General features: G+C 37.4%; 3 protein-coding genes across 5 annotated transcripts in view; 1 reads left to right on the top strand and 2 right to left on the bottom strand.

Moving 5' to 3' along the window:
• Positions 1–8,394, top strand: part of Cbp53E (Calbindin 53E) — a 37,881-nt gene extending 29,487 nt beyond the window's left edge. The window contains exons 9-12 of one of the 2 annotated variants that reach the window (XM_064682222.1): positions 1,548–1,559; positions 7,512–7,568; positions 7,634–7,705; positions 7,758–8,394. In XM_064682222.1, the coding sequence (XP_064538292.1) occupies positions 1,548–1,559; positions 7,512–7,568; positions 7,634–7,705; positions 7,758–7,904 (288 nt within the window). In that variant the 3' untranslated portion in view covers positions 7,905–8,394. The remainder of the gene's footprint in view (positions 1–1,547; positions 1,560–7,511; positions 7,569–7,633; positions 7,706–7,757) is intronic. The other variant, XM_064682223.1, reaches the window with a different exon arrangement.
• A 1,491-nt stretch (positions 8,395–9,885) lies between these two features.
• LOC135428286 (uncharacterized) lies at positions 9,886–11,581 on the bottom strand. The gene is made up of 3 exons (XM_064682224.1): positions 11,422–11,581; positions 10,902–11,354; positions 9,886–10,186 (listed from the first exon to the last, which is right to left on the bottom strand). Exons 1-3 carry the CDS (start codon positions 11,466–11,468, stop codon positions 9,976–9,978), a joined length of 711 nt encoding a protein of 236 aa, XP_064538294.1. The 5' UTR covers positions 11,469–11,581; the 3' UTR covers positions 9,886–9,975.
• ste24c (ste24c prenyl protease type I) lies at positions 11,561–13,110 on the bottom strand. 2 transcript variants are annotated; one of them, XM_064682214.1, is made up of 2 exons: positions 12,965–13,110; positions 11,561–12,897 (listed from the first exon to the last, which is right to left on the bottom strand). In XM_064682214.1, the coding sequence occupies exon 2, from the start codon at positions 12,793–12,795 to the stop codon at positions 11,641–11,643; it is 1,155 nt and encodes a 384-aa protein (XP_064538284.1). In that variant the 5' UTR covers positions 12,796–12,897; positions 12,965–13,110; the 3' UTR covers positions 11,561–11,640. The 2 variants fall into 2 exon arrangements, with proteins under 2 accessions (XP_064538284.1, XP_064538283.1); XM_064682213.1 differs by having other exon boundaries at positions 11,565–12,894; positions 12,965–13,107.
• Positions 13,111–13,117: the final 7 nt, after the last annotated feature.

Below are 13,117 nucleotides of genomic sequence, written 5' to 3'. Positions count from 1 at the left end.
ACAGGCACTCACATGGCAGATTTGATGAGCCCAGTTGACATTTAACTGAACTCTGCTCTGTGATGTCAACTATTTAGTTTAGGGGCAAATGCCACACCATTTGCACAGCTTAATGTTGCGCTATTTAAGCATTTTATGGCTTTGTGGCATTAAAACTAAATTGCTGTTGCATAGTGTTTAAAGGCAGCCGCTTGGCGCTGTGCCAATGTGCCGTAACGGCTTATGCTAATGCACATCACGTATACGACGCGTGTGTCGCAAATAATGCACAAGAGCTGCTGCGGCTGGAGCTGCAGCCAGCTTTAAAATGCGCATTTGCCTGTGGATAAACTTTTGCATTAAATGTGGCTGCTCAAATTTGCTGTAATTGTATTGTGTGGCGGCTGAAGGATGCCGGGATTACGGCATATGTCGACCATTCTGGGTGGGTTACCTTTTCACTTAACTTTCCCGCACGTTGTGGGCCACACTAAGGTGCATATTTTTGTTTACGCCACTTTTACGTTGCCTCTGCGGTGCCATTTGTGCATTTTAGTGCAGGCAGCTTACGTGAGAATGTGGCCAAAAGCAAAAAGCAGCTGGCCACAAGCTTTTCGGCTGACACAGACAATTTGATTTTTTGTTTAAAAAAAAAGAAGAAAGTTTTCATTTTTTCAAGCTCTTTGCACCGTTAAGCAGCAGCAAATTTAGCAAGACAACAGCAACTAAAAACCTTAGCTAAAACTTTGACTAATTGGTCTTGCCTGTTGGTTAACTAGACGTATACTTAATATATTTAAAAAAATATTTTTAGTTTGCTGCATTCTAGCTGGTATATTAGCTTACTAACCAAAATCTAGACCTAATGCCAACTAAACTAAATTGCAAACAACTTGCGCACAAGCAGCCAAATAATTGAATTTAAAATATAATAATTAGATCAAATTAACAACAAATTATTTAGCTGCTGTGCGCACATATGTATATTTAGCTAAAATATTTTTTAATTTACAATTAAAACCAACTTTTTACCAACTTTTTCTGACTTTCTTTTTTTCATTCCCCGCCTAACCCTTTCTATTGCAACTCTCTTTATGCCTAAACCAACTGCAACTACCTAATAAAAAAAAAAAAACAACAACAACTGTATCTATATATTTACGTATAATCTATATGCATATATATATATTTCTACTTAAACTACAATCAACACTTGTACATTTTTTTATACTCAACAACAACAACGAACAAAAACTTTTGAAACGACAATTTTTCCAACTTATAAATATACAAATATTCTGCACGTGATGTACATTTTGGCTGCCACAAATGTTATTTTTCCACTTTTCGCAAAATAATAATAATAATTAATTAAATAAAATCGATTAAAAATTCGACTCTAAAATTGCTGCAAACCAATCAAAAACAATCAATTTAACAATCAAAATAAATGCTGTATATAAAATCGACAACAACTACAACAACAACAACAACTACAACAACAATCAATATGCACTGCCTACAAAAACAACAATTTAACAAAAAAAACACACGTACTCGTATTCCAGGAGGGCATTGATGTAAGTATTTACCAGCCAAGCCGAACTAAAGCGAAACTAAACGTTGTAACCCAACCAAATGGAATACCAAAAAAACAAGAAACAAAACCAAATACAACAACAAAGACGCTAACAACAATAATAAACATAAAAGGACAACTAGCTTCGGCTTAGCCGAAAATTGAATACACTTGCAGATAGCTTAGAAATCAATTCACAAAAATTATTTATAGCTCTGCCCTGCTTTTAAGATATATCTGCTTTATCAAAAAATCGTATCGTAGATTATTGTAACAAAAATGTACTGCAAGCTAGAAATTGTACAGCTCTTTTTTGATTGATCAAGTATAAGATATAACTTATGTCGACTATATTTAAATTTGTAAAACCTTTTTAAATTCAAAAGCTATTTTCCAACAAATTTCGAGATTCGAAAAGCTAGCTAAGCATAAAGTGTTTAACAGTCGCTTAAAGATAAAATATTTATAATCTCCATAAAACTGTTTTATGTCTCGATTATAAAAACTTTCCCTTAAACCCTTTCGGATGGTTTGTTTTAATATTATCTTACATTTCTCTAATTTGTTTTTAAAAAAATTTGAAACATCCTTAAGTTACCATGCGACATAATTTTCGATCGCTTCGCTTACATATATCAACAAAAACGTCCTTTCAAATGGAGCCTCGAACATTTATATTAAAAGAAGCTAAAAATCTGATAATAGATCAAAATAATTGAGAATCTCGCTTAGCATTAAAATACACAAAAAACCGTTCACTCTCTGCCAGGGTATTCAAATCAAACACACTATTTTGTACTCGCTTTTATTTAGCCACAAACAAAAGGATTTTACATTTGCAATAACAACACCCCCCCCCCCCTTAACCCACTCAACCGACCGAGCAGAGCTTTCAGTTTAATAAAATATTTTGTATTTCAATTACTTTTGTTCGTGAAAAACGAATGAAATTTTATTGACTTTAGCATGTTTTGTTCGATTTGAATAAGTTCCTGTGACTGATTTCCCTTTTGTCAGTTGAAAATCTATAGAAAACCACAGACCCTTAAACACTTTCCATAGAATACTCCGTATGGCTATACTACTATATATAGATATCTATAGATACATCTACTTATATTTAGCTTTTAAATGCATGCTAGTCTGCTGTGTGTTTGCTTTGCTTGGTTCGAATAGCTTTTTTGTAACTTATTCGCATGTTTAGCAAATAAGTTGTGCAAGTTTGTGGGCGTGTGTGTGTGGGTATGTGGGTGTGTGGGTGTGTGTATATGTGCTTTGAATTCTAATAACGTCTGTGGTCTATTTGAAAGACACAGAGTCGCAAGCCAAATACTTGATTGGCTGTGTTTGCCAAAGCGCAAGAGTACAAAGTTGTACTTCATTCAAATTTAAATCTTTACATACAATATGTGTTCAGCATATGCTACTATATTTTTATTGTCAACGAATTTCGTTGGAAGTAAATAAAGCAAATGATTATAAATTTGCTTTGACATATTGACACGCTTTTTAGCAGAAAAAGAAATTTAATTTCGTTTAAAGATAGTTTTTTAAACCAACTAGAAGCAATTGAAATCACAAATTTTAGATTACACATAAAAAAAAATTGAACTCCAGTTTATGGAACTTACAAGACGTTAATTAAGACATATTTTTATTGTACCCCTTAAACATTAAATAGAGAAACAGTCTAAAGGAAAGCGTAATGAAAGCTTAAAGTCCTACAAGGTTATATGCTATTCTCAAAGTGAAGCTCTTGATATAACAATAATCTAGCTTACCATGCAATTTTATTAAGTTTTCTTACTAATTATGAGAACTAGAATCAACTGATAACAAATTCTATATACAGAATTATACACTCAATAACAAATTCCATCAAAAAATGTCTTAAAATATAATTTTTTCCAAATTATACAAATTGTAGCTTCCGAATTAATTAAGTCTATTAAAATTCTATTCTATCGTTGAGTTTAAATCTTCTACGAAGTAGACCCTTAAAGGCCCTTAAATGAAGGTAAACATAACCTAACAAATATGTAACATAACCTCAATGGGTGCTTAAGCACTGACCAAACCAATAAGTAAACTAGAACTATGTGCTATACTAATTAGATATTTGCTACTTGTCACACACATAAGCACACACACAAACACAAACTCACACAAGCACACATAGACTCACCTATAGATGGGTGATAAGTGCATGTACGTGCGCTGCTTAAATCTAATGAAGGTCCAGATACGACCCTGGTATCCGACCCTTTGCATAATTTAGAGGCCAGTATATGTCTGTGTGTGTGTGTGTGTGTGTGTGTGTGTGTGTGTGTGTGCTTTGTGTATGTCTGCGGCCAAACATGGATGCCTTTTGCTGCTGCCCATATGGATAATGGTAGCCGCAGACATCCGCCGCCGTAGCCCGAATGGTTTTCAAAAGTGTTGAAGTATAAAATAATTACTTCATTTTATCAGGGATGTGCGAACGTGACGCTCCGTAGGCAGGCGGCTTAAGTGTGCAATTTGTCAGAGAGCGCGCTGACAAAATGTAAAGCACGCTTTTAGGCATCATTCCCCATAAAATTCCATATAATTCGGTGAATGCCAGCGTGTAGGGGCCAAATTAAACACTAAGGCTCAGCATTAAGCCCATCTTTCAGGCTTTCTTTTTTAAAGCACACAAAACGAAGAACAATGTGCTGAAAGGGCTGCAAGAGCGGGCACTTAATGGATTTCCAATCCCCAAAACAAAAGAAATAAACGAGTAGATATGTGCTAGTTACGTGCGCTCGACTGGTAGTTATCCTGTAATTGGTTTTATACCCTGAACACATTTAAAATGGTTAAAAAGGGTATAAGGGTTTTGTGCAAATGTATGTAACAGGGATATGGAAGTTTCTTCGGCCCCATAAAGTATATATTTTCTGGATCAGCATCAATATTCGAGTCAATCTAGCCATCTCCGTCTGTCTGTCCGACCTTCCGTATGTATGAACGCGTCGATCTCAGAATCTTTAAGAGCTAGAGCAGCACGTTTGTTTACGATAATCGATAACTTGCCTCATTTCCAAACAATCGATAAGAATCGATATCGAACTCCTCTTTTATGAGCAAATCTCTTATGTTTTAGGACCTAGAGTCACCAAACTTTAAATGTAGGTTCTAGAATAGTGTATACAAATGAAGTATCTTCATTTTATATAATGGATCTGACTTTAGTGTTGGTAGAAGATGGTTCAGGGTATACGCTAGTCGGGTACTCCATACTACAGAACTCTTACTTGTTTAAAGTAAGCAAAAGGAAATTGAATCCATTCTCTGCGCACTCTGAAAAAAAGCTCCAATAACTCTTATAATTTTTGGCTAGTAAATTTAAATTTAGGTAACGTTTTATTTCGAATTTATTTCAGCAAAAATTATCTAAAATTAAAAAGAAAATGATTTAAGAACGAATTAAAATGTTGAACTCTTACTATTCTAACTCGAAATAAAAGTAATAGCATTTCATTACGCAGTTAAATACCCTTTCTGTGTCCTTTTATAGTTATAACATAGGGTATAAGAAAAGTAGGAAAAAAATGCCTTTTCTCGTACGCATCGTTTATAAAGCAGCTTACAAGTCTAAATAAAATAAATGTTATCAGTCCTTAGGGACACCACACAAACACACACACACACTCACTCAAGGACGCACGCCCACATACACACGTACACACACAGACGTGTTACAAATTGTTGGTTAGCTAAATTTGAGCCGTTACCATTTTGGTTTTGGCCCATGTTACACCTGCAGCGGCTTTGAACTTGAATGGTTAGCTATTCGCTGCCTGCCTCTTGTATTTCCCTCTGACGCCCTGCTGCGCCTGCATGTGCTGCTTGCATAACCGCAAGCAGCCGAAACAAGGTGCAGGCATGTGTGTGCCTCCTTGTGTGTGTGTGTGTGTGTGTGTGTTAGACAGGAAGTGGAATCAATAAATCTAACTGGCGCTTGTAGCATACAACACGTACATCTCGCTCTATACATTAACACAATCATACGCACACATATATAGAAAGTTGTAAATGTGCGCGCTGAAATGTGTGCTACAGTTATTTAGCCACAAGGCGAGAGAAAAGCATCCAGAGTACTACAGTCAAGATTGAAAGACTTGCAGATACCCTTTATCCATACATTACAATTTTTTTTTGTACGCCACAAGACAAAATTCCCGATTTCTGTTGCTAGAACCAAAAAAAGCTCTGATAACAAGATATCCCAATAAAAGCTTGTTTAAAATCTATATATATCGATGGAAATGGAGAGGTTTTTAAAAAATAATACTCAATAGCAAACGTATGATATAAATATTTCTAACTTCAAATCTCTAGCTTTCTTAGGATATATATGCATATACTCTATAAGTACGAATCAGTTTCCTGGCTTGTAGCATACACCTGCTAAAAACTATTACACTCTGCCTTACCCATTTGTGTGCAGGGTATAAACAGCCACAGAAAACTCGCAATTTACCTTAATGCATATTAATTACCGAATGTCAAGCGCACAAACCAAATTGCCAAAATATTAAGGCTAGGGCGCAGCCGAGAGGAAAGTCGAGTACAAGTACAATACAAGTCAGCTTAATTAAGTCATTCGTTATAATACGCATAAGCCTGCAATCTCTGGCAATATAACAGGTCGGCTTACGCATTAGAGATGTGTGCGTCGAGTATTTTTCTAGCATGAAAAGAGCAAAGCAAATCGCTTGTGTCAGTGTTGAGAAAGGGATAATGACTAAATGCGATAAATATAAAGCGATAAATTGATCGAATTGATTGAAAATGAAGTTAAATGAAGAGATCTCATCTCGAATTGATGTGGTAAATTTAAGTAGTAAATTGAGGTAGACAAGAAGATGTTATTATTTAATTTTTCAGACGTGTAAATTATATTTTAGGTTTGTTTAAAAGGGGGCTGAAGGCTATAAATATTAAGTATTTTTATTACTTGGGAGCTATTGGGGAGTTATTGAGAGTTAGTTATCCCATGTAGATTCTCTTATAAGTTAAGGTGCCTCATGTGTCAAAAATGTCAGCTTTTGGCCCAAAACTGAGTATAAGGTAGATCAAGCTGCTGCCTTTGGGCAGCAGCCAAAAGTTGAGCCATGAGAATAACCCGTCCTATTAGTAAGAAGCCCTTAAAATGATTGGAAGCAGAAACATTTTTTTCAACATTTTATAAAATAGTTATAAAATTTTAGAAAACTCGCAACCCTTTTTATTGATCAACTTCGATCAATCGTGTCGCGTGTGCCTCATTTTCGTGTCGTGGCCCTTAGATAGCAAAAATATCGTACAAATGCCCATCTCAAGGCTTAACACCAATAACAAAAAAGTGAAGCATACATTTCAGAGCAAAGCAGCTGTGTCTTTGGAGCTTGTCCTATTTAGCTGCCCCTTGGGAATGCGCTACGTTTTTTTCCGGAGCCTGCAAATAATTATGCACAAATTGGATGTAATATGAATCCAGGGATTGAGTCAATGCAAACATGAATGGGAAATGTAAATGAAAATTGATTTGCATGCAAGCGAGCAGCCCATATGTGTGAGAGTGTGTGGGTGTGTGTGTGCTTGTGGGTGTGCGAGTGTGGTTTGAATTTCCATAGACAAACACTGGCCGCATGGATTGCATAATAAAAAAAAAAGTTGGAAGCGGAAAAATAAATGTTTTTGCATGAACCGTAAATAATATGATATAAGCAAGCACACATACACACACACAGCTAAAACACAACACACACACACATGCGACACAAACACACGTAGACTAGAAGCCCAATACCAAAGCATATGCCAGTTGACATGAAAAATAAATAACCCAGCCGAGTGTGAAGAGTGTACATATGATACGGAAATATGATTTGCCAGACATTTCAACGAGACTTTCATATGCTCTTTCTTTTATTGCCTAAACCAGGGCGCTACCAAGCTGACCAAGGACGACATTGAGAAGGTATTCTCGCTATACGATCGTGTAAGTTTGCAGAATTTAGCGCATATAAGATTTATAAATATTAAGAATGTATTAAAATGACACAGGACAACAGCGGCACCATTGAGAATGAGGAGTTGAAGGGCTTTCTCAAGGATCTGCTCGAGCTGGTCAAGAAGGTAAGTGCCGGTTGCTGATAGCGCAGAACGCATTCTATAGGTTCATCCACAGGACGACTACGATGCCCAGGATTTGGCTGCCTTCGAGGAGACCATCATGCGCGGCGTCGGCCACGATAAGCATGGCAAAATCTCGCGCAAGGAGCTGACCATGATCCTGCTGACTCTGGCCAAAATATCGCCCGAGGATGAGCAGTAAATGTTTAAAAAAAAACAAACACACACATCTATTTTTGTTACCAATTTGGGTAAACTAATGCAAATGGGGCGTGTTTTTGGCCGCAAGCCAAAAAATTATATAAAAAATTGATTACTTTAAAAAAACTGCCCGCAACGAGGCGCAGCTCGAGGAAATAACCTCAAAAATGCAAAGAAAAACCGTTAAGAATAATACAACCAAAAATTTGGGAAAAAGCGCTAAAATTCTCCACAAAATTTCCAACAACAAAAATAAATTAAACTTAAAATAACAAGCAACAAAGCTAATTCAAACTAAATGTTTCAAATTAATTAAATGTTTATGCATGTTAAGCTTTCGAAAGTCTATTTCCAAGAACTACAGAAGAAAAAACAAACGCAAACAACATAATTATTATATATGTGTATTCGTAAAGTAAAAAAAATTGAGAAAATGCAAAAAAAAAAATACCTACCAATATGAATACCAGTAAAAATTACTTTTTGACAAAGCAACTCGAAACCAGCCATAAAAATAAAAATAACACAAAAAAACCAATTGTTCAGTACATCGATTTTAAAAAATAATATTTTTGGTCAGCCAGAATACTCGTAACGTTTATATTTTCTATTTCCTATATATATTGCATATTTATTTATATTTAAAAAAAAATATAAAAAAAAATAAAATAAAAACTAATTTAATTTTGACTTAATTAAAACGTAGCTAAGCGTAAGAGCAGACACTCAACAATTTATTGCAAAAGAAACAAGCAACAAAATTTGAAATAACAAAAAGTGAAATTTAAATTATTATATTATATATAATTATGTAGTGTGAATTTTTTTAGATAATTGTTGTTAATAATTGTGTGTACTTATAATAATTATTATATTATATATATATATATATATATGAATGTACTGTATAATGAATATATATTTTGATGCGTGTGATTTTTCTGCCTAGTTTGTTTTTGGACAATTTACCTAATTTTTGGAAGGAAATAAATATTTGAAATGGCAACCACAATTACCAGTTAGCGATATATATCGTATTAATCGTATTATATCGTACCTGGTAACATTTTTTGTAGTGCATAAGTTTTACCAAAGGCAGGCGTCAGGCCAGCATCAATCAAAGCACTCGATGAACAGCTGCCAATTGGCACTCGAGCACGGCGCCCGGTCCAGAGGCAGGTAAAAAAAAAAAAGGAACAAGAAAAAAAATTGATATGGAAGAGAAAAACTAAAATCCACTTAGAACGGCCAAGCACCTTCTTCACAGCCCCACAGAACACATGTCGTACTTGTGCTCGTGCTTGTCCAAGTGCTGCACGTGTTTGGCAGAGGCGGCTTTCAAGGGGGGGTCGCTTGGCCGGAACAAATGAGATCACACAACTACACAGCTTTTGCCATAAATGGTTTTGATTCCAAAATGAAACTAATCGCTCTATGCACTATGCCTAAATCTTATCTGCTTTAAATTGTTTAAAACTCCTCAAGGTGCTAACTCTATTCAAAATACGCGAAACCAACTATTGGTATATAACTATTTTTCGATTAGCAAAACTTTTATTTGCCCAACTTTAAAAAAAATAGCCAAAATAAATATTTGTCCTCTATTTGAAAGAAAAGTTTAACTAAGCTTTAACAAAAAAAAAACGCAGAAAAATTCGTATGTAATCTATGAATAAATCCAAAACAGTATATGTTTATATATATATATGTGTTATAGAGAACTGTGCGATGCAACAAAATGCCAAGTAAAGAACAAAAAATATCGTATATACTTACTATATATATATTATATATCTTACCTATGCTAATGTTTAAGATGGAATATATCATACAACAGCTTCGGAAAGGACTTTCTCAAAACACGATACCAAAATACATTATAAACTTTAACTATAAACTACAACTCTAAATATATATATATGACTATATATATATATATATATATATACAACCTACATACATACATATATGTCAAGCAAAAATTCTATGAAATGAAAATGTGTGTTTTAATAAACTATCGATAGATCACAATCTCAAGACACGTGGAAGATATTGTTTGCTTTTTGTTCAAGCTACTGCGGCCCATTGCCCTGCTCATTGGTCTGCTCCGCCAGGAGTTCGCTTAGCTGTTGGAGCAGCGCATTGATCCCAATGATGTTGGCATTCATATCGGGCACGATTTGAATATCACTCTTGGCTGCCTCCTCCTGTTGCTCCTGCGTGGGCATCTCGCCGACCACCTCGTTTATATAGTCCATGGTCTCCTTGATCTTCAGACACTGGCTGCATGCAGTAAAACATTGTGTTAATGGTTAAATAACTAACTATATATGCAGTTAAAACTCTCTGAAGCGGACAGCTTCTTTCTGTCCGCTTTAAAAGAGTGTCCGTCTAATAGAGGGGTATGTGTATTGCTTGATTCATAACAATTTCACTGAAAATGTCCGCCCAAAAAGGTTGTCCGCCTAATGGGACTGTCCGTTAGGAGAACCTTCACTGTATTCTAAATTAATTAACTGACTGACATTTAAATCTTTCTCACATTACTTGTCTTTTATATACATGAAAAAATGGAAGCGGTTTCGAAAATTTCGCACGCAAGGGTGGAAAATTGGTGGAAATAGATTGTAGAAAAAATCATTGTTTACCGCCGCTTGGCTTTTAACTATTTCTCTACGATCTTTGTAAAAATACTCTAAAGAATTATTTCACACTTTTTCGAAAATCCACTGGTTTAGGTGGAAAATGGGAAAAGATCAATATGCAATTGATTGCCATATTATTTCAAGGCTTTACCATAAAGGATGGAACATTTAGTAAAAACTTGCTTACATCTCTTTTTTCTGTTGATTGACTGCAAGTCTGTTTGTTTTTTTAAGAGAATCTATTAAAAGTGTTATTTTTGACGATTGTGGAAATTAAAATTCTCTGGTTGAATATGGGGGCCAATTGAAAAACTAATGAGAACCCAATTTGCCGGAATGGTATATTAACGTACCATTTGGGCAGCGTATAATCGTCGGCAGTGAAATTCTGCCACTTGCAGCTCTCCAGATGCCAAGCGAGTGATAACACTTGCAGCTTCCCCTTGGGCCGTTCCAATTTGGTGGCACGCTGCGGCAATACCACAGGCAACTCCTCAAAATGCCAGGTGTGCAGCTGGCTCTGCTCCTGTGCATTCGTATTCGCAGGATCCGACGGCTCCTCGATGTGCTTCTCTTCGATAAATGCGTAATCCTTAAGTCCCACAGTTAAAAGCAAATTGCACATGGAAGGCGTCTTTGTGATACTGCCGCCCATTCCAAAATGACGTTCGAGAAAACCGACAGCCTGGCTGGCACAGTCCTGGCAGCAGCGACAATCTGCGTTGCCCTGGCTGCGGAAAACAAATCCGGACGGATTGTTCATGACGAAACGCGTGGAATAGTTGGCATACGTGATATGCGTCTGGCTGTGAACGGGAGGGAGGATTGTTGAGATTTCTAGGGGAAACAAGATTAAAGGATCGCTCCACTCACCACTTGTCAATGTTAACATTCAATTTGGTGATGCGTCCAAGCGACATGGCCGCTTAATAAGTAATTTGCTCCTGTAACTGAAATCCGGACGAATTTTTACAAATAATTACAAAAAGAGAAAAAAACGAAAACAAACAAGAAACTAATTGCACTGGCTACTACAAAAAAAAAAAAAAAAACTTAAAATTTATAGAGAGAGGTAGAGCTCCGATGGCTTCGCTAGGTATTGTAGTAGGCCTCCGCGTCCAGGCGCTGCTGATAGGCCAGGCGCTGCAATATGGTCGGATGCGTGTGATGCCAGCGTGCATAGCAGCTGTCGTAGACCGGAAAGCTCATATGATCCGCATAGATCTTGATCAGCGCCAAGCGCAACTGCATGGAGTAGCCCAATCGGTGGGCAAATCGATCAGCTGCATACTCGAAGCGTCGCAGATTCCACAACATCAGAAAATTGGCCAGCGTCAGGTATGGTGTCATGGCAAAGCGCAGCACAATAATGAAGCCGACAATAATTGGACAGAGGCCCGGCACAAATCCGACTGCCTGATACAGCTGGGGGCAGTGGAAGAGCAGGCCGAACAGCACCATGGTCAGCAGAAAATGCACCTTCATTATGAATGTGGCCTTATAGAAATGTCCTTTCCTCCAATGGCCCAGCTCGTGGGCAACAACAGCCACCACCTGCGGATTGGTCAGGCCGCGTCCCACCTCGTATGGCTGCAGCTCTTGGATGGGCAGGCCCTTATTATAGAGCAGCGTATCGAAGATGACAATGCGCTTCAGGCAGCAGCTGCCATAGAAATAGGCATTGCTATACTGCATCGATTTGGTTCTGATGATAAAGACACGGGACATGGGAAATCCGGTCACATCACAGACTTGTTTGATATCCGCATAGAGGAGGCTGCCCGGCGGCAGGCGACGCTGATGGCCAATGCAGGGAATGCATAGGTAGGGCAAAAAGAAGACCAAAAATATTGTGAATAGTGCCCACATCAACCAGAAATATAGAAAAAAATAATAGCCAATCGCCTGGACACTAAACACAATCAGCAGGGTCAACGGTGCTAGGACGATCTGCGAGAGGACAATGGACAATAGGCCCATGCAAAAGTATATATAACAGGGGAAGCGCTGCTGCGTCCCATAGCGCAGCTCCAATATACACTTGTCGTAGAGCAGGACGGGAAGGCAGCGCAGCGTTATATAGATGGTTAAGTAGAAGACAAAGATCAGGCTAATCCAAATCTCTTTGTCAGTCAGGCTGGCCAGGGTGCTGGTGGCCAGGCCCCAGACAAACGGGTAGAAGCCAAAATACAATTCCAATAAACTAATGATCACATCCATGACATGCTTCCAGATGAATAGCTCCATTTTGTGCAGCTCATAGATGCGGGCGCGATGAAAGATTTCCGGCGGTATTATGCCACGCAGCTCCTCCGGCACCGTAATGGCGCCCAGGCAGGTCAGTTGCTACTGGACGAAAATACGTTTGGGGTTTTTTGGTGAGAGTCTGCCGTAACCCACATCAGTGACAACTCACCTGTCGCTTGGCCAAGATTATTTCCCATATGTGATCAATGAATAACACCAGCATCAGTATATAAAGCAGATGGCGCGGTTCTAGCTTCGGCCAAGTGTCGTAGAATACCATTGCTCAGGATAAGATCATGTTTCCAAACCAAACAACAATAAT

The sequence above is a fragment of the Drosophila montana genome, unplaced genomic scaffold, assembly GCF_035044405.1.
Source record: "Drosophila montana isolate Dmon_TW-CO22-7 unplaced genomic scaffold, ASM3504440v1 contig_2438_1, whole genome shotgun sequence".
NCBI lineage: Eukaryota > Metazoa > Arthropoda > Insecta > Diptera > Drosophilidae > Drosophila > Drosophila montana.
This window is presented reverse-complemented; position numbering and strand designations above follow the sequence as displayed.

Bases quoted from the DNA above. Each gene is read 5' to 3' on its own strand.
- LOC135428286 (XM_064682224.1), bottom strand. From the start codon at position 11,468: ATGTCGCTTGGACGCATCACCAAATTGAATGTTAACATTGACAAGTG. The intron at 11,355-11,421 runs GTGAGTGGAGCG...TCCCGTTCACAG, and splicing joins AATGTTAACATTGACAAGTG to CCAGACGCATATCACGTATG. The intron at 10,187-10,901 runs GTACGTTAATAT...TACTGCATGCAG, and splicing joins GATTATACGCTGCCCAAATG to CCAGTGTCTGAAGATCAAGG.
- ste24c (XM_064682213.1), bottom strand. From the start codon at position 13,075: ATGGTATTCTACGACACTTGGCCGAAGCTAGAACCGCGCCATCTGCTT. The intron at 12,895-12,964 runs GTGAGTTGTCAC...TTCGTCCAGTAG, and splicing joins TAATCTTGGCCAAGCGACAG to CAACTGACCTGCCTGGGCGC.